Source organism: Carya illinoinensis, chromosome 9, assembly GCF_018687715.1.
Source record: "Carya illinoinensis cultivar Pawnee chromosome 9, C.illinoinensisPawnee_v1, whole genome shotgun sequence".
NCBI lineage: Eukaryota > Viridiplantae > Streptophyta > Magnoliopsida > Fagales > Juglandaceae > Carya > Carya illinoinensis.
In genome coordinates, this window is record NC_056760.1 from 11314271 (window position 1) to 11336712 (window position 22442).

General features: G+C 38.5%; 3 protein-coding genes and 1 non-coding gene across 4 annotated transcripts; 3 read left to right on the top strand and 1 right to left on the bottom strand.

Annotated features, from left to right (window-relative positions):
* Positions 1-1020: 1020 nt before the first annotated feature.
* LOC122277305 (uncharacterized membrane protein At1g16860) lies at positions 1021-5287 on the top strand. Its single transcript, XM_043087258.1, has 4 exons — positions 1021-1886; positions 3912-4067; positions 4163-4374; positions 4571-5287. Exons 1-4 carry the CDS (start codon positions 1131-1133, stop codon positions 4761-4763), a joined length of 1317 nt encoding a protein of 438 aa, XP_042943192.1. The 5' UTR covers positions 1021-1130; the 3' UTR covers positions 4764-5287.
* A 2920-nt stretch (positions 5288-8207) lies between these two features.
* Positions 8208-9250, top strand: LOC122276796 (protein FAR1-RELATED SEQUENCE 5-like). The gene is made up of 3 exons (XM_043086700.1): positions 8208-8267; positions 8365-8455; positions 8568-9250. Exons 1-3 carry the CDS (start codon positions 8208-8210, stop codon positions 9248-9250), a joined length of 834 nt encoding a protein of 277 aa, XP_042942634.1.
* A 267-nt stretch (positions 9251-9517) lies between these two features.
* On the top strand, positions 9518-12609 carry LOC122276797 (protein FAR1-RELATED SEQUENCE 1-like). The gene is made up of 5 exons (XM_043086701.1): positions 9518-9688; positions 9746-10669; positions 10755-10862; positions 10977-11002; positions 12468-12609. The coding sequence occupies exons 1-5, from the start codon at positions 9518-9520 to the stop codon at positions 12607-12609; spliced, it is 1371 nt and encodes a 456-aa protein (XP_042942635.1).
* A 2258-nt stretch (positions 12610-14867) lies between these two features.
* On the bottom strand, positions 14868-14974 carry LOC122277935. The gene has a single exon (XR_006229238.1). It is a non-coding gene; the product is annotated as a small nucleolar RNA R71 (small nucleolar RNA).
* Between the last annotated feature and the right edge of the window lie 7468 nt (positions 14975-22442).

The following is a 22442-nucleotide window of genomic DNA, read 5'->3' on the forward strand; positions in this document are numbered from 1 at the left end:
ACTAGAAGAGTCAAAATATAGGCCGGTACAAACCGAAATATCAGCCTAGTAGCTAGTATGATACTCACTTAATACCTATACCGAACTAGTGGATGGTATGGAATATACCGGCTGGTATGATACGGTATTTAAAACACTGATATATATAAGTGGTCAATTAATTAAAAGAGATATCTGATTTATAAATAAATTATATAAAAATAAATTTACAAACTAATATAATTTAATGTTATACGTTGTATTATAAAATGGGTTGACACTTCATATAAAAATATATCTTATTAGTATGAAGCAAGATATATAGTGTTAGCACACAAGTAAATTCTAATGCATTTTATTGAATTATAATATTATTTAATCATATGGAAAATTGTTATTTTTATTGAACATTGATAATAATAGATTTTCTGATATCTATTGGATTGAAAACTACGATAATAGATGATGGATTGTACATTCCTTCGGTCATAATTTGGTAACATGGAGGAGAAAGAAGCTAAAATACTCTCCTTCACTTATGAAGACCGGACAAAAAAGGAAGATTAATAAATTAATAATTAGTGGATATTATTATTTATATAGTAGTGTTACACGTATTTATATTTTTATTTATAATTTATTTTATAATTTTGTTAATTTTAAATTTTATAATTTTCAACTTATTAATAATTGATATGTAAATAAGTAAATTTTTTATAAATTTTTCTTAAGTTTATTTAATATTTTTCACATTTATAATACCATTAATAATGTAAGAAAAGATTCAAATTGTATCACTAATATTAAGAATGGATATCATTAAAAAAATTATAGTATATTTAATATGTAACCATAACATTAATAAAAGTTATATTATCTCAAAGTAGTGTAACAAAAAGGTAAGTAATTAGTGTGACGCGTCAGTCTCGGAAAGTGAACTCACTCAGGAACAAACACTGTACCGCCATTCCAAGACAAGGATACGCACGTCAATAGAAGAAAAGTAGCTCTCATTTCTGCCATTTCATCCTCGGCAACCCCATAACTCCCCACTAGGCCACCATCACCTCCATTCACCTCCTCCACACCTACACACACTCTCACACTTCACAGCGCGCGCACACATACAGTCTCTCTCTCTCTGCAGAGAAATGAGTAGTCGAATCACGTCGCACCAGCTCAGCAATGGGCTCTACGTGTCAGGGAGGCCGGAGCAGGTCAAGGAGCGCCAGCCTACAATGGCTTCACGAGCCATGCCCTACACCGGCGGTGACGTTAAGAAATCCGGCGAACTCGGAAAAATGTTTGACATCCAGGTCCTCGATCCTTCAGCCAACGCCCCGCCGCCCTCCAAGTCACCACGCCCCTCCTCCTCCTCTCAACACAACAGCGGATCGGTCCGATCCGGGTCCAACTCCGGCCCATTGAGCACGAAGCATACCAACTCTGGTCCGATCCCGAAGAAATCGTCGGGACCGATGCCGCTCCAGCCCACCGGGCTCATCACTTCCGGTCCCATTGGGTCCGGCCCACTCATAGGATCCTCGACGGGCAGGCGGTCGTCGGCTCACATGGAGCCTTCCGGGAAGGCGGTGTACGGGCCGTCGGTAACGAGCTTGGCGGCAGATAAGGTGAGACGTGTGGGCTCGATGGCAGTGCCGAAGGCAGCGGTGTGGGTCGTGATCGTGGCGGTGGCGATGGGGTTGCTGGTGGGAGCGTTCCTAATGGTGGCAGTGAAGAAAGCGGTGGTACTGGTGGCGGTGGGAGGGGTGGTTCTGCCGGCGGTGCTCGTGGTGGTCACTTGGAATTTGGTTTGGAGGAGGAGAGGGTTGCTAGGGTTTGTGAGGAGGTACCGTGACGCTGAGCTCAGAGGCGCTGTCGACGGACAGTACGTCAAGGTTACTGGGGTAATTTCTCCCCTATGTCTCTTCACTTTCCCTTTCTTTTTACGGACTCCATATCCATACTTTAATAACGGAATGGAATGGGATGGAAAATTGGGAAATTTATGAAATTAGATATTCGTATTTTTAGGTGGGGTTTTGTCAATGAAAGCGAATTAGAATAGACAGTTTATAGTTTCCCGGAAGGTAAAATCTCAAATTTTAATAAATAATAATGGTTATGATTTTAATTACTCAATCGACAGGTTTTTAAGAGGAAACAACCATCGTTGTCGCAATGTTGATTTATTTGATTAAGTAATTGTTCTAATATTCATTTATTAGTCATGATTAAAGTACAGTTGGCTGGGCGGCGGGCTGGGGGCTGGAGAACTAAGACACAAATCGACATTTTTTTTTTCTTTTTCACCAAGGGTCATATGTAATGGGTGGACTGGAATGTGGACGAGTTTTATCTGACCCGTGCAGGTTCAGTTGAGAATGAAATTTCGGATATGGGGAAGATAATCTGCTTACTTATTTAATTATTATTTTTGGGAGTCGTCCTGTTCCATTATTATTATTAGGAAGGTGAATGAGGTTGTAGATATTGCATATGCAACCATGCAATTATTTCGATGTCAGTCATTTACTTGCATGCACTAAGTTAGAAACTTATTGATGGTTTTGGGTCCATGTCAACAAGGGAGTACTGCAAGCAAAGCTTCAAGGATAATTTCCTGGTTGCATGTGCTTGTTAGAATTTGCAAGGGACCATGCCTTGCTTCTTTGGAGGTTAAAGGATATAGAATGCCACAAGTGACCTAGAACCCAATTTGGAAATGGGTTCTCTGATGATAATATTTTATTCTACCCTTATTTTCACTACTACAGCACATATAAACTATTTGGATGCCTATAAACGCCCCTAACCTTTTGTAATATTATCTAGCCACAAATAAATTACAGAAAAGTAAACTCACAAACTGATATGACATGATGCGGTACGTCAAATTGTAAAGTTACTTTTATTATAAAATAGATCTAATGAATTCCATGAAACCACAGGTTTACTTTGTGTAATCTCTTTATGTCTATTGCAATTCTCTTTCTTATAAGGCTCCCATAGACTGAATAGTAAATGGATCTATATCAGTGAAATGATAAGGTTGATGCATTTGAAAGTTGGCATCATTCACCTTTAATGTTGACAAGTTGATGCAATCTTTTGAATTTTGTTGGGTAGAATATGTTGTTGAACACCCAACTTCCTTTTAAACTCTGATTCACCGTTGAACTTTGCATTCTTTTTCTTCATTTTATGTCATATACTGGACTAACCTCTTGGCTTTCATTGTGGAGGCTTCTACAACTCTCATGTTGAATATATATGGCAAATTCCTGTTTGATATTGGTTTTTAGTTGGCTTGGAAATTATATGGGCTGGTGGTGAAAAGGAAAAAGACTTGAGGAAAGAATAATTCAAAACTTTAAGATCTCGACTATCTATAAATATGGTGTTAGACCCATAATAAAGCATTTGGGTTAGTTAGTACTTGGTAGATTGAAGGAATTGTTATAATGTGGAAATCAAAGTAACCAATTTATGAGGAAGCACTACAGTGAGTTGTATAAAAGTTCCTAATAGGAGTTTTGGTTTAGAGGATTATTCTTGAAAGGGTAAAAAATAACTGGAGGTTTTAGATGGAATTTTGGTATTTACTGGTGGCCTTTATCATTAGTAGTTGATTTGGGCAGCATCCACTTGCTCAAGATAAATAGATCAGCTTACATCATAATGCATAGACTGTAATTGGAATTTCTTTGGTTGTAGAAGTTCTTAATGGTATATTTGTGCAATTTCACTTCTGACTAAATAAGTACATTGTTATAATTTTGGAAGAGAGAGAGAGAGAGGAAAGCTATAGTTGAAAAAAGGATTGTTTTTAGGTTGCCGTTCCATTTTTCTATACTTGCGAAAATAAGTTTCATTTTTCCATACTTGCTATTTTCTTGAGAATTAATGTGCCATATTTATCTTTCATGAAGGTCGTGACCTGTGGCAGTATTCCTTTGGAGTCATCGTACCAGAGGGTACCTAGGTGTGTATATGTTTCCACAGAATTGTATGAATATAAAGGATGTGGTGGAAAATCTGCACATCCAAAACATCGTTGCTTTTCATGGGGATCTAGATATTCCGAGGTTAGTTTGGGGAACTGTTTTTATTGATCTACTCTATATAATGGTTTGAGGATCAAATTTTGGCCAATGATAATTTGGTTACTTTTAATGAACAGAAATATGTAGCTGATTTTTACATATCAGACTTCCAAACTGGGTTGAGAGCACTGGTCAAGGCAGGTTATGGGGCTAAGGTTGCTCCATTTGTCAAACCAGCCACTGTAGTTGATGTAACAAAGGAAAGCAAAGACTTATCTCCAAGCTTTTTACAATGGCTAGCTGATCGCAGCCTCTCTAGTGATGATCGTGTAATGCGACTCAAAGAAGGGTATGCCAATTATTTTATTTTATTTTTTGAGTATTTTTTTAATTCCATGCTTCTCAATGTCATATTTGTGGGTTTATCGTCTTTGTGTGTTTTCTAAGAATGGTGTAATAGAATCTGCATACCTAATTTCTTGAATTTTCAATCTCCGTTCACTTTACAACTGTATGCTTCATAGTGTGTGTTTCTTGTATATCAGCTATATCAAAGAAGGGAGCACTGTAAGTGTGATGGGGGTTGTCCGGCGCCGTGAAAATGTACTTATGATTGTTGAACCAGCAGAGCCTGTCTCAACAGGCTGTCAGTGGATCCGTTGCCTTCTCCCAACTTATGTTGAAGGACTAATTTTGACATGTGATGAAAGTCAAAATGCCGATGTGGTTCCTGTGTAAAAATTTTGCGTATCTTTACATTTTGATTATGTTACAGGTAAATATTGGAAGGGCAAAGTGATGGAAATATGCAACTTTGCCTGACCACACACTTCTTTCCTGTCCAAATTTCAAGTGTCTGTAAGTAAGTTGCCCTTGAAGATGCAGAGTAGTAGGCTGAAGATCCTGTGATAGTCAATGTAACTCTACTTGGAAATTTATGTCCTAAGGATGCTTATGCGATAGGGAAAAAGGGATCAAAGCTGTCAAGAAGCTAGAAGATATTGTTACCATTAAAAAAAAAAAAAAAACAGTAGCAGCTGCAGCTAGAAGATGGTGTATTGCGTGGAAGCTGCAAATTATGGTTTTTGCTAATTTGATATGTACATAAGTCGTTGAGTTGCCTCCTCAAGTGGTTTGAGATGTTTGCTACTCCTAGTTCTACCACGGAAATTAGAATTATCAGTATGTATGTTTTATCATCTAATTTTAATTTGTATTTATTTGATAGTGTGAGTTGTTTATGAAGATGCCATTAGTGTTCATATTCTTGATGTTTATGACATGTACAATAATGTTCCCTATTCTAGTTCATTACCTCATTAATTAAACAGGTGTTCCTTCTTCCTTTTTTTATCATTACATTAAAAAAAAAAGGGCATGTTTTCCATGTACTCGTGTGTATGAATCACACTTACGAAAGAGAAAATGTAGATCCATTGTATTTCTTCTGGCTTTCCTTCGTTGGATTCAGGTTTCCAAATTCAGATATCTCGTCGCGGTTTCGTTTTGGAGTAAATTTCGTTGCCAAAGTGATTGCCATTCAAAAGGTACTTGTGCTTATAACGAGGAGAAAATCTTGGGGCCGGATGGGTGGGAAAAACATTTTCTGACTGACTGACTGATAAAAACAAGGCACGTAGGCATTCTATAAAGATCCTCAATATAGCCACATACACCCCAACACGTCTCCCCCTCCTTTCTCCCCTCTCCCTCCCCCATCTGCGCTCGACGCCGACGGAAGGTAGTCCCAAACGGAGCATAGATCTGAAGAAGTATGCATACGGAGACTTTGTGCGGGGAAATTGCAAAGGCGTCTAGTGGTTTCACAATCCCGACCATCACTAGAGTCCCTCGCCTCGTGTAAAAAGCTCTTCAGGTGAAAAGCTCTAGTCGTTTATTTTCATGAGGATGGTATATGGATATCTACTTCCCAGTTCAGAGTTCAACCATCAAAGTTAATTTCTATTTCTTGCAGAAACTGATATCAACCTATGCAAATATATAAGACAGAGCACAAATGATTATACTGCCACAGCTTCATCTCAATCAAAATCATCAAAGCTCCATAGAATCGTGGCGAAAGATACACATTGCACCTTGACAAAGCTGACTCATGAACAAGTTTAAACAATACAATGTAGAATATGGTCGCTACTCTATTTATTTTGATTATGCACAAAAACTTCAAGAAAACCCAGAGTCAGTAGTAGAACATCAAGCACGCAGTTTTGCACAGGTGGCCTAAAATCTACAATTCAATTACAAAATTTGGGGAAATCCATCCGGCCTGAAGCACGGCTCTAGATAGTAATGAAATGTACGTACAACATTGAATCCATCACTCTATTTGGTATCACTTGTTTCATTAGTTATAATATTGTTTATTTATTTGATGCTGGGAAATAAGAATGAACAATAAGGGTTGGGGCTTCCGTCGGGGTGGAGGAGTGCAGATGGGAGGGAGAGAAAGGGGAAGGCTCAGGGTGGAGGAGTGAAGGTGGGAGGGAGAAGGAGAGAACGAAGTTATGTCTTTTCTTATACATGCGGGTGCATTTCAGACAAGTTTAGATCGCCTACGTGTTTTGTTGTTATTGGCCAGTGGAAAAATATATTTTTCACAGCCATCGGACTCTAAGCTTTTCTCTATAATGAGATGTGTGGGGCATAGTTTCAAGGAAAACGTAATCACTAACATCATACGGCAAACAGTGATGGTGAAATTCGAATCCATTTATCATTCACGCGGTCCCTACCTAAAGCATGCATGGGCCCTAGAATATAAACGAGTTGTTCTACGGAAAAGTCACTGTAGTGGTGCACACTTTGCACTCACTACGTGGCAGCCCTACATATATATATATATATATATTTTTTTTTCCTAACCAAAATGCACGTTTTGATTGTGTTTGAAATTAAGTTTTTCATTTAGCCTCATTCGAATTCATCTCGCGAAGACCCTCCTCCCTCAACAACAACCGGCGTGCACATCCTCTGCCTAGAGCCTCTCGGCGATGCCGTCGGTCTCGTTAGCACCACCGAGCGGCACTACCACGTCTGCCGCGTCACCGCACTCCCCGTTCGGTATATTTCGGGGCACTGCAATTGTTTCCCACCTCGAAAATAACCCTCCGGCATCGTCGAGCACTGCAACTGTTTCCCACCGCGAAAATAACTCCCCAGCGCCGGCATCTGCATTTGAAACACCAGCTTCCAAAGCACCTACTTCTGCCGAGCACTACAACTTGCTGCGAGTTGAATAAACGTACGAAACCAGCGAGAAGGACTCGGCTGCTCTGTTTCCCAACGGTTTGGTCAGCTTGGTTGGTAAATATTTTTCATTTTCTTGTCAATACATTGGTATGAGGTTGATGTGTACATCGCTTTGTGTTTCTGAGATGGGTATTGTGGGTTAGGGCATGTGGGGAAAAATTGTACCGTGTGAATGTGGAAGAAACCCATCTGGTAACCGATTATTTATTCTCATCTGCTTTCGAACTATACTCTGTTTGATGGAAGAAACCCATGTATGACCGAGTTGATTCAAATAATATTGCTGTTTTCTGCTTTCAGTATATATATCTTGTCTGTGGGCACTGTCTGGTGTGATATTTCGAACCTGCAAGTGCATGCAACATGGAGAGGATTATGCATTAATTGAACCAGTAGGTCCTTTTCTTTATAGCATTATATGTACATGTACTTTCATTAAAGAGTGGTAATTAGAATATGGTAAGAAAATTAATGACGTGAATCTACCCATAAATATTGAGGCTGTAAATGGGTTTAGTTTTAATGGGGTAGCTTTGATTGTATGTGGTTGGATTGAAGCTTGATTGAGGAAAAATAGCTTCTTCTTTTTTTTTTTACCAGTAGATATGGGTGGCGTGCCTCACTCACAATGAAAGAAATTATTACAAGTGTAGAAAAAGACAAAGCTAAGACAAAACGAAGAAGAGAGGTGGTTTACCAAAAAACTAAAAATAGTTTGATTCAGTGGGGCTTCATTTTTTTGTTTGGTTGCTTTGACGACTTGAATCTGGTTTTCATTGCATATTTAGTCAAAATAACAATTTGGTGCACCATGACTGATTATGCTTTCATGTTTAATTGGGAAATTTATAATGGCAAGTTGACGAAAAAGCATTAATTTTTATTGCAGCGTGGTTTTAATGTAATGTAAAGATGTCATGCCCCCCAACTTCCAATCCTGTTGACTTTAGCCCATTTGATACTTCATTTCGGGTATGGAGCTATTTGAAATTTTAAATTTTAGAAATTAACCGGATTAATTTTTGTAGAGTTATTCCATTTAGACTTACAATGTGTACTGTTTGAGTAGCTGCCAGCTTATAATCCGGATGACCCGAGGCAAGCGGCGCCATCGTCGTCAAATGTGCCAACCCCTGTAGTTGACGAACAAAATGTCGGCAGTACATCACCGAGTTGCATGATGCCGACGGTATTAGATATATGTTTGCCTTGATTATAGTCCTTAGTAATATTGTTTTCATGCTAATCCATTGATTCTGTGAATAAATGTAGAGTTGTTCTTTGACTTAAATGAAGATTTGAAGGGTACCACTATTGTCGAAGATGATGAGTTGAGAGTTGAAGAACCAAGATCAGGCATGGAGTTTGAAAGTGTGAAAGAGCTGACGGCCTACTATAAGCAATATGCGAAGCAAGAGGGTTTCGATGTACGGACACAGAGAACTAGAAAAGATGATGAGGGGAGGCCTGTGTATGTGACCGTTGGTTGCGCCTGTGGCGGAAAGTACCAACCTAAGAATAGTAATATCTCGAAGCCACGGCCAACAACCAGAACAGATTGTAAAGCAAGAGTAAATGCTACGTTGAGTAAGAATGAAAAGTGGGTTTTCACAACTGTTGAAAATGTGCATAACCACATAACTGTGAGCCCCAAGAAAACCAGACTGTTGCGATCGCACAAGTTTCTAGACGAATATAGCCAAAGGATCCTGGATCTGAATGATCGAGCCGGAATAAGAATGAACAAAAATTTTAATTCTCTTATTGTTGATGCGGGGGGTTATGAGAATTTAACTTTTCAAGAGAAAGATTGTCGGAATTTCATTGATAAGGCAAGACATTTACGGTTGGGTAAAGGAGGTGGCGAAGCCCTTAATCATTATTTCCAAAGAATGAGAGACCAGAATGATGGCTTCGTTTCTAACATGGACGTGAATGATGATGGTAGGCTATGAAATGTGTTTTGGGCTGATGCCCGTAGTCGAGCAGCTTATGAATATTATGGCGACGTTGTAACTTTCGATACTACGTACCTAACAAATAGGTACGTGATGCCTTTTGCCCCATTTGTTGGTGTTAATCATCATGGGCAGTCCATATTATCAGGGGCGGGATTGATTTCAACCGAGGACACACATACTTTTGTCTGGTTGTTCCAAATGTGGTTGGATTGTATGAATGGTTGGGCCCCCCACGCCATCATAACCAACCAAGATCGGGCAATGAAGAATGCTATTGCCATTGTATTCCCCGAATCTCGTCATAGATATTGTCTGTGGCATATCATGCGGAAACTTCCAGAGAAGCTAGGATTTCACGCCAAATTCTCAGCGGGGTTGAAGACTGACATTCAAGTTGCAGTATATGACTCACAGACTACATCAGAATTTGAGGCAAGTTGAGGTGAACTACTTAGAAAGTATGATCTGGTTGGCAATAAATGGCTTCAGGCCTTATTCGAGGAAAGGTCTTTTTGCATTCCAGCTTATTTGAAAACTGAATTTTGGGCGGGTATGAGTACGACTCAAAGGTCGGAAAGCATGAATGCATTTTTTTATGGGTATGTCCATTCTGGAACCACGTTGAAGGAATTCGTCGACCAGTTTGATAATGCCCTTAGAAAGAAGGTTGAGGTAGAGACCACTACTGACTTCAATTCTATGAACCAAACAATTCCCTGTGTTTCTCATTTCAACATTGAGAAACAGTTTCAAAAGTTATACACGAATGCAAAGTTCAAAGAGGTCCAAAAAGAGTTGTTGGGGCTAATGTGTTGTAATTGTTCGTTGGTAAGCACACAAGGGTGCATTCTAAAATACGATGTATTGGATGAAATATCTGCTGATGACCACATCAAGACAGTAAATTTTGAAGTTTACTTTAATGAAGAAGAAGTGGAGGTAAAATGCACATGTGCACTATTTGAGACCAGGGGGATTCCTTGTAGGCATGCACTTAGAGTTTTGCAGTTGAAAAAGATTAATGTGATGCCAGATGTATATGTATTGGATCGCTGGAGAAAAGACATAAAGAGGAGATACACATTACTCAGAAGTAGTTACGATGACCAGCGGGACAGATCAGATGCACGAAATTATGAGGTTGTGGTTAAACGATGTATGAAATTAGCAACCAAAATTTCCTCAGATAATGGAAAGGTCAGCGCTTTCCTGCGTGTTGTTGATGACTTTGAGAAAAAGTGTGAAGGTTCAACACCAGAGTCGACATTCGAACAAACGAAAGAAAATCCAAAAGTGGTCGTAGATACGGGTGTGAAGATCTTAAGCCCTAATGTCGTCCGAGGGAAAGGGAGACCCCCAAGCAAGAGGAAGGTTTCCCCCGTGGAAAAGATAGCAAACAAGAGAAAAAAACCGGTAACTTTTGAGTCTAATTTTTTAACCCTTGAATGGTTAGTATTATGGCACTTAATTTTATTTCTATAAATTTTTTGGAACTTAGACTCAAAGGAAAATATTGGTAGATGAACCAGACCAGGGTGCTGGGGTTGGTGTTGGTACACAAGAGAGCATTCTTACACAATCAACTCCACAAGGGAATTTGGATGAGGTATGTGATTTCAATACGTGAACACCATGGTTGAGGTAATCAAGTCTTATAATTTTTAAAACTAAAAAATGGTGCATTACAACTTTTTATTTTAATATAGTTCTTTTGGTACAGATGTGTGACCGAGTTGATGCACACAAGTAAGTGATATGCCGATGGGAATACACATTTTTGGAAGTGTTGGGATTGGGTATTTTGCAGTTTGTGTATGTTGGGATGGGAAATATTTTGGACCACTATGGATCGGGTATGGAGCTATTTTTGAGGCTTTTTGTATGTGTGCTGCATTTTTTGGACCTCTTGAAGAGACTTGGTGTATATGCTCAAGTATGGCATGTGTTGTAATAGTTTACTTTTATAGGACATGGAATGATTTGGTTCTTTATTTATAGTTTTTAGTTTATATAGGCATGTGAATGTATTTTCTGGGGCTAATTTTGTTTGAATTTATAATGGAAATTTATAAAAAAAAAAAAAATTCCATGCTGGGTTGGCAAGACAGACCACATATTCAACAAGTAGCAGGTAATTTTCAGGTGTTATTTACAAGTGTGTATTTATGGACTTGCAGGGGTATTCCGTACAGGTAAACAACAAACTACTTAGAAAGTGTTGGTACATTTTTGGGCTAATCCTGGAAAATGATATGCCGACCAAGTGAAGTTTGATGCAAATCAGTTTGATGCCGACCAAGTTCATTGATATGCCATGCATTTTTGGGCAGATGCATATTTGCACTTTGTAAAGATGTACATCAATGTAAATCAGTTTGTAAAGATGCAAATCAGTTTGTAAAGATGTAGTATATGACATTCAATCTCATTAGTAAATATTTGAAATTGTTTTCATATTGCCATTGTGTTGGATCAATTTTTTGTTGGTAAGGATTTCTGATTCTCATCTCCTAGACAGGCCTGTGTATATTTCGGGACCCATGGAAAAAACATCCATAAGAATTGCAGTTTACCTATCACAGTTTAAGACCACTTTTGGACCAGCATGCACCAAGTGAAACACCATAAATTCCACAAAACAAGAAATGGAAATTCCAAATTCACATTTCAAGCTTGAACTTAATATCCATTACATCCATATTCTACATCATGGGAAAATATTCTAGTTGGGGTACAAAACCCTTAACAAAATAGTTAGTTTTTAACCAGTAGGTTAGAGTACTCCTTTACATCAAAAGAGCCAAAGTACGACTCAAAGTTTAGATATTTATTTACATACACTTTATCCAAACCAACCCAAAATAATTACAAAAACAACAACCCAATACAAGAATAGTAATTTCTATTTTTCCCTATGAAGAGTAGTCTCTCGCTTTCGTACTTTATCTTCCAGATTACGAACTTCATTCTCGCGCACCAATACGCCATCCCACATCTTCCAAACTTTACTCTCTCTTACACGAATGTTTTCCTCTAGCAAAAATTCACATTTCCTCGCTTCTCCCTGCACACAATAAGAACCTTTAATTGTTACAAATGACCATTTAATGAAGCATAAAAGTCAAAATTAGAATTATTACTTTACCGTTTTATAGTTTGGGCACGCGAGAAATTTCCTTCCTGGATTTTTCATTGTGTGCGACATCTTTAGTGGTACTTTCGAACCACACCAACAACTGGGTGTTTCGAAAACACTTTCATCAGGTGCAGACGCTGATGATTGTGTAGATGGCATGACTGATTCTGCAATCACTGCACACAAGTTCAGATTTGTCATTATGGAACAAGGTTGACAAAACATTCTGGAACAAGTTCAGTGAATTCGTCGATGGTACCATGGAAGACAACCATTCTAGAAATTTACACAATGAAATTTTTGAGTGAAAATGTAGTTGATCTGAAATTTTGAGTAATAACGAAATCATGATACAGACTGCTTTAATTAACTCCATTTCTTGAAATATAAAGCCTAAGAGGTAACTTAGAATTAACTCTATTAACTACTTGAATTAAGTAAGAATTATAAATTCTACCTTTCCCTAAGATGTGTAACCAATCTCAAAAATCTAGAAGAGGCAAAATGGTTGGCTATAGTCAATTATTACACAACAATACATGTGATGGCTTGCAAAATTTCATATTGCAGATTTTACAAGTTCGCTCGAGCGGAGGCTTTTGGCTGCTCGAGCGAATTCAGGCAGATTCAAACGCTCGACTGCCGCTCGACAGGGAGCTCGAGCAGGTTGCTGAAAAACGAAGATCGCTCGAGCGGAGACATTGGCCGCTCGAGCGAAATCAGGCAGAGTCGAACGCTCGATGTGCGCTCGATAGGACGCTCGAGCGAAATCAGGCAGAGTCGAACGCTCGACGCGCGCTCGACACCCCGCTCGAGCGAACATCGTATTTTGACAGATTTTAGGTTTTCCGCCGTGGGACCATATAAAAGGCCATTCTTCACTCTAGAGCCGCGGTTTTTGACTGGAGAACACTCTTTGGGAGAGAAAAACATAGCTAGAGGGATTCAAATCATTTGTTTTGGAGACGGAATTCCAATTTATTGCACGTACGTTGGATTCTTACACGAGCACGGACGGGAGAAAGGCGTTGAATCGTTCTCTTGAGCTTTTGACGACCAGTTGAGGCTGCAAGGAGGATTTTTCAGTGTTTATTTTCTTCTTCCCATCTTCTCAGAATAATTATGGTGAATTCGTTTATGTTGAATTCCAATTCTAGTATGAGCTAAATTTTCTTCTTTCTAGGAAAACGATGTAACCTAATTCCGAACTATGCTTGTTTGTCCATGCTAATTTAATGCAATTCTCTCTTTGTTTATCTGATTTATTCTGAGTTTAATGCTTCTAATTAACTGGCCATTGATTAGATGATTATTAATCTTGTGATTTGCTATCGAAAGAGGGAATCATAGGGTAGATCTTGGATATTTCAGCATAGGTAAGTATAGAGATCGAAAGACTTGTATGAACCTGTGTAGTAATTAAATCATTGGTCTTATTGCGTTCTTGATTATTTAATTTGCATACTCTTGTGTGAATTGATAAACTAGAATCAATTCCAATTGACTATCGAAAGAGGCTTTTGGATGAATTAGAGATTTGCTAATAGACAAAAGAGGTTTAAGTTAAATTAGCTGGATGAGAAAAGCATAGTGAAGAATTATGGTGAAATCGATTTCCTAGAAGTTTTCTTCCCTATTGAATTTGATCTTCAAACATCAGTTTTACTTTCTTTGCTTATTTCTCTTGAGTTGATCTAGTTTTATTTGCTACTACAAAAACCTTAGCGATTTCTCTAGATAAAATTGAGATTAGCATAATTTTGGTATTTGGCAAGAGTAAGGTACCAATCCCTGAGGACGATACTCTTCTTATTACTTTACTATAAAACTACGATACTGTGCACTTGCAGTTTTGCACCGGTCAAGTTTTTGGCGCCGTTGCCGGGGATTAGTTTATTCTTATTTTTTTTTGTCAATATCGATACAAAGTAATCTTGGTTTTAATTTAGAACTTTGTTTTAATTTGTTCTACAGGTGTGTTTCTGACATTGGATGCGCCGTACTAGATCTCGTGACATTATTCCTGTTGATCCGGAGATTGAAAGAACTCTTAGATCACTAAGAAGAAATAAGATACTAGCTATGGCTGAAGAAGATCGTGAGGTACTACCACGCACCTTGAAGGACTATGTACGGCCAGTTGTGAATGGAAATTACTCGAGCATAATGCGCCAGCCAATCAATGCCAACAACTTTGAGCTCAAACCAGCTTTGATTAGCATGGTGCAGCAGGCTCAATTCAGTGGATCACCACTTGATGATCCCAATATTCACCTGGCTATGTTCTTGGAGATTTGTGACACTGTGAAGATCAATGGTGTTACTAAAGACACCATTAGACTGAGATTGTTTCCCTTCTCTTTGAGGGACAAGGCTAGAGGTTGGCTACAATCTCTACAACCGGGAAGCATCGTTAGTTGGCAGGACATGGCTGAGAGGTTTCTTGCTAAATTCTTTCCTCCTGCCAAAACAGCCCAACTCAGGAGTGAGATTGGCCAATTCAAGCAAAATGATTTTGAGTCACTCTATGAAGCATGGGAAAGGTATAAGGACTTGATTCGACGTTGCCCACAACATGGATTGCCAGATTGGTTGCAAGTTCAGATGTTCTATAATGGGTTAAATGGGCAAACTCGAACTATAGTTGATGCTGCTTCTGGTGGAACTTTGATGTCGAAGACAGCTGAAGGTGCTACTGCACTTTTGGAGGAAATGGCCTCAAACAACTATCAATGGCCAACTGAGAGGACTTTGGCTAAGAAGGTTGCTGGAATTCATGACTTGGAGCCAATAGCAGCTCTTTCCGCTCAAGTAGCTACTCTATCTCATCAGATTTCAGCCTTGACAACACAAAGGATACCACAAAGTACAGAATATGTAGCATCAACAAGTATGATAGTTCCAAGCAATGAGGCGAGTCAAGAACAAGTTCAATATGTCAACAATCGGAACTATAACTATCGTGGTAATCCTATGCCAAATTACTATCATCCAGGGCTTAGAAATCATGAGAATCTTTCATATGGAAATACCAAGAATGTGTTGCAACCTCAACATCCTCCCGGATTTGATAGCCAACCAAGCGAGAGGAAGATGTCACTTGAGGATGCCATGGTTTCCTTTGTTCAGGAGACCAATGCAAGGTTTAAAAAGACTGATTCACGATTGGACAACATTGAGACTCATTGTAGCAATATGGGAGCTGCTATAAAGAATATTGAAGTGCAAATTGGGCAACTAGCCACTACCATCAATGCCCAACAGAGAGGAGCTTTTCCCAGCAACACTGAAGTGAATCCAAAGGAACAATGCAAGGCCATCACACTTAGGAGTGGAAAAGAAATAGAGAGGTCACCATTGAAGGAGAGCAAGTCCACCCCTACAGCTGTGAACATTGGCCAAAGCAAGAATAAAGTAGAAGAAGATGAGATTGTCAATGATACATTAGAGGAGACCGACTTTGCTCCTACAATTTCATTTCCTGACAATCCTTCTATTCTTGCTCCTCCACTTCCTTACCCTCAGCGCTTTCAAAAGCAAAAACTAGATAAGCAATTTTCTAAGTTTTTGGATATCTTTAAGAAAATTCACATTAATATTCCTTTTGCAGATGCCTTGGAACAAATGCCAAATTATGTCAAATTCCTGAAGGACATCATTTCCAAGAAGAGAAGGTTGGAAGAGTTTGAAACAGTGAAGCTTTCTGAAGAATGTAGTGCCATTCTTCAAAAGAAATTGCCTCAAAAATTGAAAGATCCGGGGAGTTTCACTTTGCCTTGCACTATTGGAAATTCATTTTTTGATAAAGTTTTATGTGATCTTGGTGCTAGCATTAATCTTATGCCACTTTCTGTTTGCAGGAAACTAGGACTTGAAGAGATGAAGCCTACAACAATTTCTTTGCAACTAGCGGATCGGTCCATCAAGTATCCATGGGGAATCATAGAAGACGTATTGGTAAAAGTAGATAAATTTATCTTCCCTGCTGATTTTGTGGTGTTAGACATGGAAGAAGATGAAGAAGTCCCACTAATTCTTGGCCGACCATTCTTGGCTACGGGAAGAGCTTTGATTGATGTTCAAAAGGGTGAGTTAACATTGAGAGTGAACAAGGAAGAAGTTATGTTCAACATTTACCAAGCCATGAGAATTCCAGAAGAGCCAAGCACTTGTTTTCGGATTGATGACATTAAGCAATGTGAAGAAAAGGCCTTTAAAGAAGATGCACCAGCCAATCACCTAGAACGAGCCTTGCAGCAGGATACATCACTTAGCAATGAAGTGGAGAGGAACTGTACACTTATTCCTCTTAGAGATCCCGATTGATGAAGATTGAAAAGTCTGGCTGTAGACTTTAAAACAAGCGCTTATGGGAGGCAACCCATAGATCTATCTTTATTTCTTTCATTTATTTTATTATCTTTATTTATTTAAGTTTTAATAAATTGGTTTTTGATGCAGGTTTATTTAGCAAGAATAAAGAGCTGGAAAATTTTAAAACCTCGGAAGGTTCACCATGAAACCAGGGAAGTTCCTTTATTTCTTCAATCCTTTTTACTTTTGCATCACAATGAGGACATTGTTTAGTTTAAGTTTGGGGGTGTAAACTCCTATAATTATTTGATCCTCTTGTTTTCTAAGTTTTGGGTTGTTGATGGGTTGTTTGATTCTTTTACCAAGCATGCATTGGAGTAAGATTGAATTCTCTATGACTCTGAAATTTGTGATTGAAGATGGTTTTGAGAAAAATTTTCAAAAATTTCTTTTATGTCAAGTGAAGTTTTGTGGGTACTTTGGTTTAAATCTTTGACCTTGAACACAATTGAGCACATAGTCGTTTTTCTCTTACTCCATTTTGCTTATGAAGAGAAGAAGTTGAATTAATTGAAAGAGGAAGGTTCGATTTTGCTTTGCTCTAGAATCCGTTGATGGGTCCTTGAGGCGAAATCCTAGTCGAGACCAAATATTAGAGAAATGATCTAGGCATTTCTTTGGCATAACCAAAAAGCTTTCTCAGCCGTCCTAAATGTCATGCCATCATTACATGGTGTGTTTCCATAGTCAACCCCCTTGAGCCTTCATGAGCCTTTATTGATTCTTTAAACTACATAAACCATGCCCGCTCTAAGCCTGAAAAACAATGAATCTACCGTTGATAGTTTGAGAAAATACTTTGGTGGAGAGTTACATTTAAAAGAGAAAATTGGTTACATGATGAAACGTATTATGTTTGCTCTGTTCGATCAAAGAAAAAGAAGAAGAAGAAAGGAAGTGATATAAAAAAAAAAAAAAAAAAAAAAAAAAAAAAAAAAAAAAAAGAGAAAAGAAAAGAAAAGAAAAAGAAGTAGCCAAGCGGAAAGTGAATTACCTCAAATTTTGTTAAGGGAAGTGTTGGTATTACATCAGTGATTACAGCAATAATAATGCCACAAGTATGAGCATATTGCCAAGAAAGAGCTATGATTTGAATCATGTGAGTTTCTCTTTTAATGTTCTTTTCACTAAGTATTTTCCCAGTTTGATTTAATTTCCCATATCCAGTTCTTTCTTAACCCTCACCCTGTGGCCTATCATTACAACCTTAATAAAGACCTTTTGATCTTTGATTTTGGTGTTGACTATATTAGTGGAGAGGATTTCTGAAAATTGGACTTATGGGGTTAAGTTTTAAGAGAATTCTTCTGATTTTGGTTGTTCTACTTTTATCTAAGTTTGCAGGTGGTTTGAGGTTAAATTGACTATATCACACACACACTCAAGGTCTTAGCTTTAGGCTGAAGTAAACGCCTAACTCTTGCTTGACAAATTGCAAAATTTTTGACTGATTTTCTTGCTATCTTTGATGTTAAAAGAGTAAGATACTAGAGATGAAATCTAAATTCATAAAAGCTTGGTGAGTGATGATACTTCTCTTTGGGGTCGAGTTGATATTGCCTAAACTATCATTTGTTTTTCTTTTTGTTTGAGGACAAACAAAGTTGTAAGTTTGGGGGTATTTGATGGCTTGCAAAATTTCATATTGCAGATTTTACAAGTTCGCTCGAGCGGAGGCTTTTGGCCGCTCGAGCGAATTCAGGCAGATTCAAACGCTCGACTGCCGCTCGACAGGGAGCTCGAGCAGGTTGCTGAAAAACGAAGATCGCTCGAGCGGAGACATTGGCCGCTCGAGCGAAATCAGGCAGAGTCGAACGCTCGATGTGCGCTCGATAGGACGCTCGAGCGAAATCAGGCAGAGTCGAACGCTCGACGCGCGCTCGACACCCCGCTCGAGCGAACATCGTATTTTGACAGATTTTAGGTTTTCCGCCGTGGGACCATATAAAAGGCCATTCTTCACTCTAGAGCCGCGGTTTTTGACTGGAGAACACTCTTTGGGAGAGAAAAACATAGCTAGAGGGATTCAAATCATTTGTTTTGGAGACGGAATTCCAATTTATTGCACGTACGTTGGATTCTTACACGAGCACGGACGGGAGAAAGGCGTTGAATCGTTCTCTTGAGCTTTTGACGACCAGTTGAGGCTGCAAGGAGGATTTTTCAGTGTTTATTTTCTTCTTCCCATCTTCTCAGAATAATTATGGTGAATTCGTTTATGTTGAATTCCAATTCTAGTATGAGCTAAATTTTCTTCTTTCTAGGAAAACGATGTAACCTAATTCCGAACTATGCTTGTTTGTCCATGCTAATTTAATGCAATTCTCTCTTTGTTTATCTGATTTATTCTGAGTTTAATGCTTCTAATTAACTGGCCATTGATTAGATGATTATTAATCTTGTGATTTGCTATCGAAAGAGGGAATCATAGGGTAGATCTTGGATATTTCAGCATAGGTAAGTATAGAGATCGAAAGACTTGTATGAACCTGTGTAGTAATTAAATCATTGGTCTTATTGCGTTCTTGATTATTTAATTTGCATACTCTTGTGTGAATTGATAAACTAGAATCAATTCTAATTGACTATCGAAAGAGGCTTTTGGATGAATTAGAGATTTGCTAATAGACAAAAGAGGTTTAAGTTAAATTAGCTGGATGAGAAAAGCATAGTGAAGAATTATGGTGAAATCGATTTCCTAGAAGTTTTCTTCCCTATTGAATTTGATCTTCAAACATCAGTTTTACTTTCTTTGCTTATTTCTCTTGAGTTGATCTAGTTTTATTTGCTACTACAAAAACCTTAGCGATTTCTCTAGATAAAATTGAGATTAGCATAATTTTGGTATTTGGCAAGAGTAAGGTACCAATCCCTGAAGACGATACTCTTCTTATTACTTTACTATAAAACTACGATACTGTGCACTTGCAGTTTTGCACCGGTCAACATGCCATACACCAAAATTCTCAGCTTCTATTTCAAATTAAATGGGATCCCGAGGGGTGGGGAGCATCATGTGACCAAGATACCTAATATCCATTTTGAAATCAAATAGCTAAAAACCAAGCACGAAACAATTACCTGCTATTTTACTTGGTATTAATGGAAAGATCATGAAACAGAACACCATTTCAGCATCAACCAGTAGATATGGTTGCTAATATGCAGAATTCAGTCATCTCGATTTCTTGATGGAAAGTATGGAAATTTCAACAACTATGATTTTACTTGGTCATTAATGGAAATATCATGAAACATAACACCATTTCAGTATCATACAAGAAATATCATGAAACAACTACACCATTTTAGTATCATAAAAGAAATATCATGAAACAGAACACCATTTCAGTATCCATCATTATTAAACAGAGATTTCAAATGCAAATTAATCTCGAAGGGTGGACATAAATATTTTATACATTTATGCACACATGTTAAATATTGTAAATATTTTTCATTTCGCATCTAGGGTTTCTATTAGGTAGCATACTAATCAAACTTTTTTCTTACAAATTTCGGTCTATTAGGTTTCCAAATGCAGTTCACTATACAGAGAGAAAAAGACATTGAGTAAAACAGAGGCAAAATTTTTTTCCTAAACCCTAGAATACAAATTACCCGCTTGCAGATCTGCGGGCTTCAATGGGCTGAGGTGTCGGTGGACTGAGGCGTCGGTGGACTGAGGGCCAAGCATCGGTGGAATGACCAAGATCGACAACCAGTGGTTTTGCGTCGGTGGTTTGAACGAAAGCCCAGGAGCCGATTGTGGTTTGAACGGAAGCCCAGGAGCCGATTGTGGTTTGAACGGAAGCCCAAGAGCCGATTGTGGTTTGAACGGCAACCAATGGTTCTGCGTCGTGGGGGGATGTGTATTCTACGGAGGGCAAGGCAGATTGTGGGGAATGGAGCATGGGTTCAGAGGATTCAAGGGGAAATGGCTGACTCCATTTCGCGAGGGCTGTAACGGGTCGGGGGAAGAAAAATATTACGTCGAGCCTGAGGGATTCAAGGGCTGTCAACGGAGGGGTTCTACGGCAGATTCTGGAGATGAAGGGGGGAATGGCTTTAGGGCTGTAAGGGGCTGTCTCTGTTTCGTGAGGGCTGTAAGGGGTCGGGGGAAGAGTTAGGGCTAAGAGAGAATTAGGGATCCCCAGGGCCCCCGGCTTCGAGATGAGAGCATTGTGAGTGTGAACCGGTTCGGTGCGTTTTAGTGAACCCAGCCTACACGTCATGCGTGCAACGGCTTCAGCCAAACAGTGGCTTCCGCGTAGATTATTTCATAAATTATTGAGAAGAAAATCAAAATATATACATAACCTGGGAATTTATGGTTCTTGCCGTCAAAACCATCCCATTGAAAACATGTAATCGAACGAATGTGTTATTCTTTTGAAGAGGTCTAGTCTTTCGGAAGAGCTAATGTTACTCATTATTTTAATTTTAATTTTTTTTATTATTTTATGATTTAATATTAGATAATTAAAAATTATTTATTATATTTTACTTGTAAATCTATCATCTAATACTATATTAAAAGATGATAAGAAAAGAGATCATGAATAAATAATTCTGTATATAATCATAAAGTACATAAATATTATGTAATCACTTAAAAAAGAAAGAAATAAAATTTATTATTAAAAAATTAATTTTTTTTTACGTGTGTCCTATATTTTATTCACATTTATTAAAATAATTACGTGATAATTATACAATTCACAGTTAGGGTTGGGCAACCCGGCCGGATTTTTTTCTGGCCCGGTCCGGAACCCGGGGGCACCCGGTCCGACTACCGGATTTAAAACCCAGTACCCGATTTTAAATCCAGTACCCGAGTTTTTTTAAAACCCAAACCTAATGCCTGCGTTATATGCCCTGCATCCCGAATCCCCGATTCCCCCCTCCCTAATCTGACCCTCTCTCTCTCTCTCTCTCTCTCTCTCTCTCTCTCTCTCTCTCTCTCTCTCTCTCTCTCTCTCTCTCAACGAATTTTCCCGAAACCCTAGCCTCATCCCGTCGTCGCCGTCATCTTGTCGTCGCTTTCATCTGGCCATCCTCAGAAACACTACAAATCAGGTTAGTTTTTTATAAACTCTTCTTCCATTTCGATTCTTTAGTTTATGGTGTGGTTTGTTTAGTGGATGTGATTTGTTTGGTGTGGTTTCTGATTTTGGGTGTGATTTGTTTTGGGTTTCTGATTTGGGTGTGATTTGTTTAGGGTTTCTGATTTGGGTGTGATTTGTTTAGGATTTCTGATTTTGGATGTGATTTGTACAAAATCCTAGATTATTTGTAATTTTTCCATCATACATTATGAGGCAGTTCACTGGAAGATTCTTTAACTAACCTCAACCAAATCCTTTTGGGATTGTATACGGCCATTGATCGGCTTGTTTAAAATTTTTTTGATCATTGGCTATTAATTTGGAAAGGAGATGTCTTGTTAAAAATACAAAAGGAGGCAAGCCCTCTGCAGCAAATAAACTTATTTATGACCTTTTGACAAAAAAATATTTGAGATCGACTTGTTACTTGTGTCCATTGTGTGCATTACAACTTTTCTGTGCCAAATAACACATTTGCAGCCAAGGGCAAAATTTTATTCTTGTTAAATGAAAGGGTACGTGGGAGCTAGGGAGTAATCAGATGTGACTAATTCCCTACTTGGGCGTG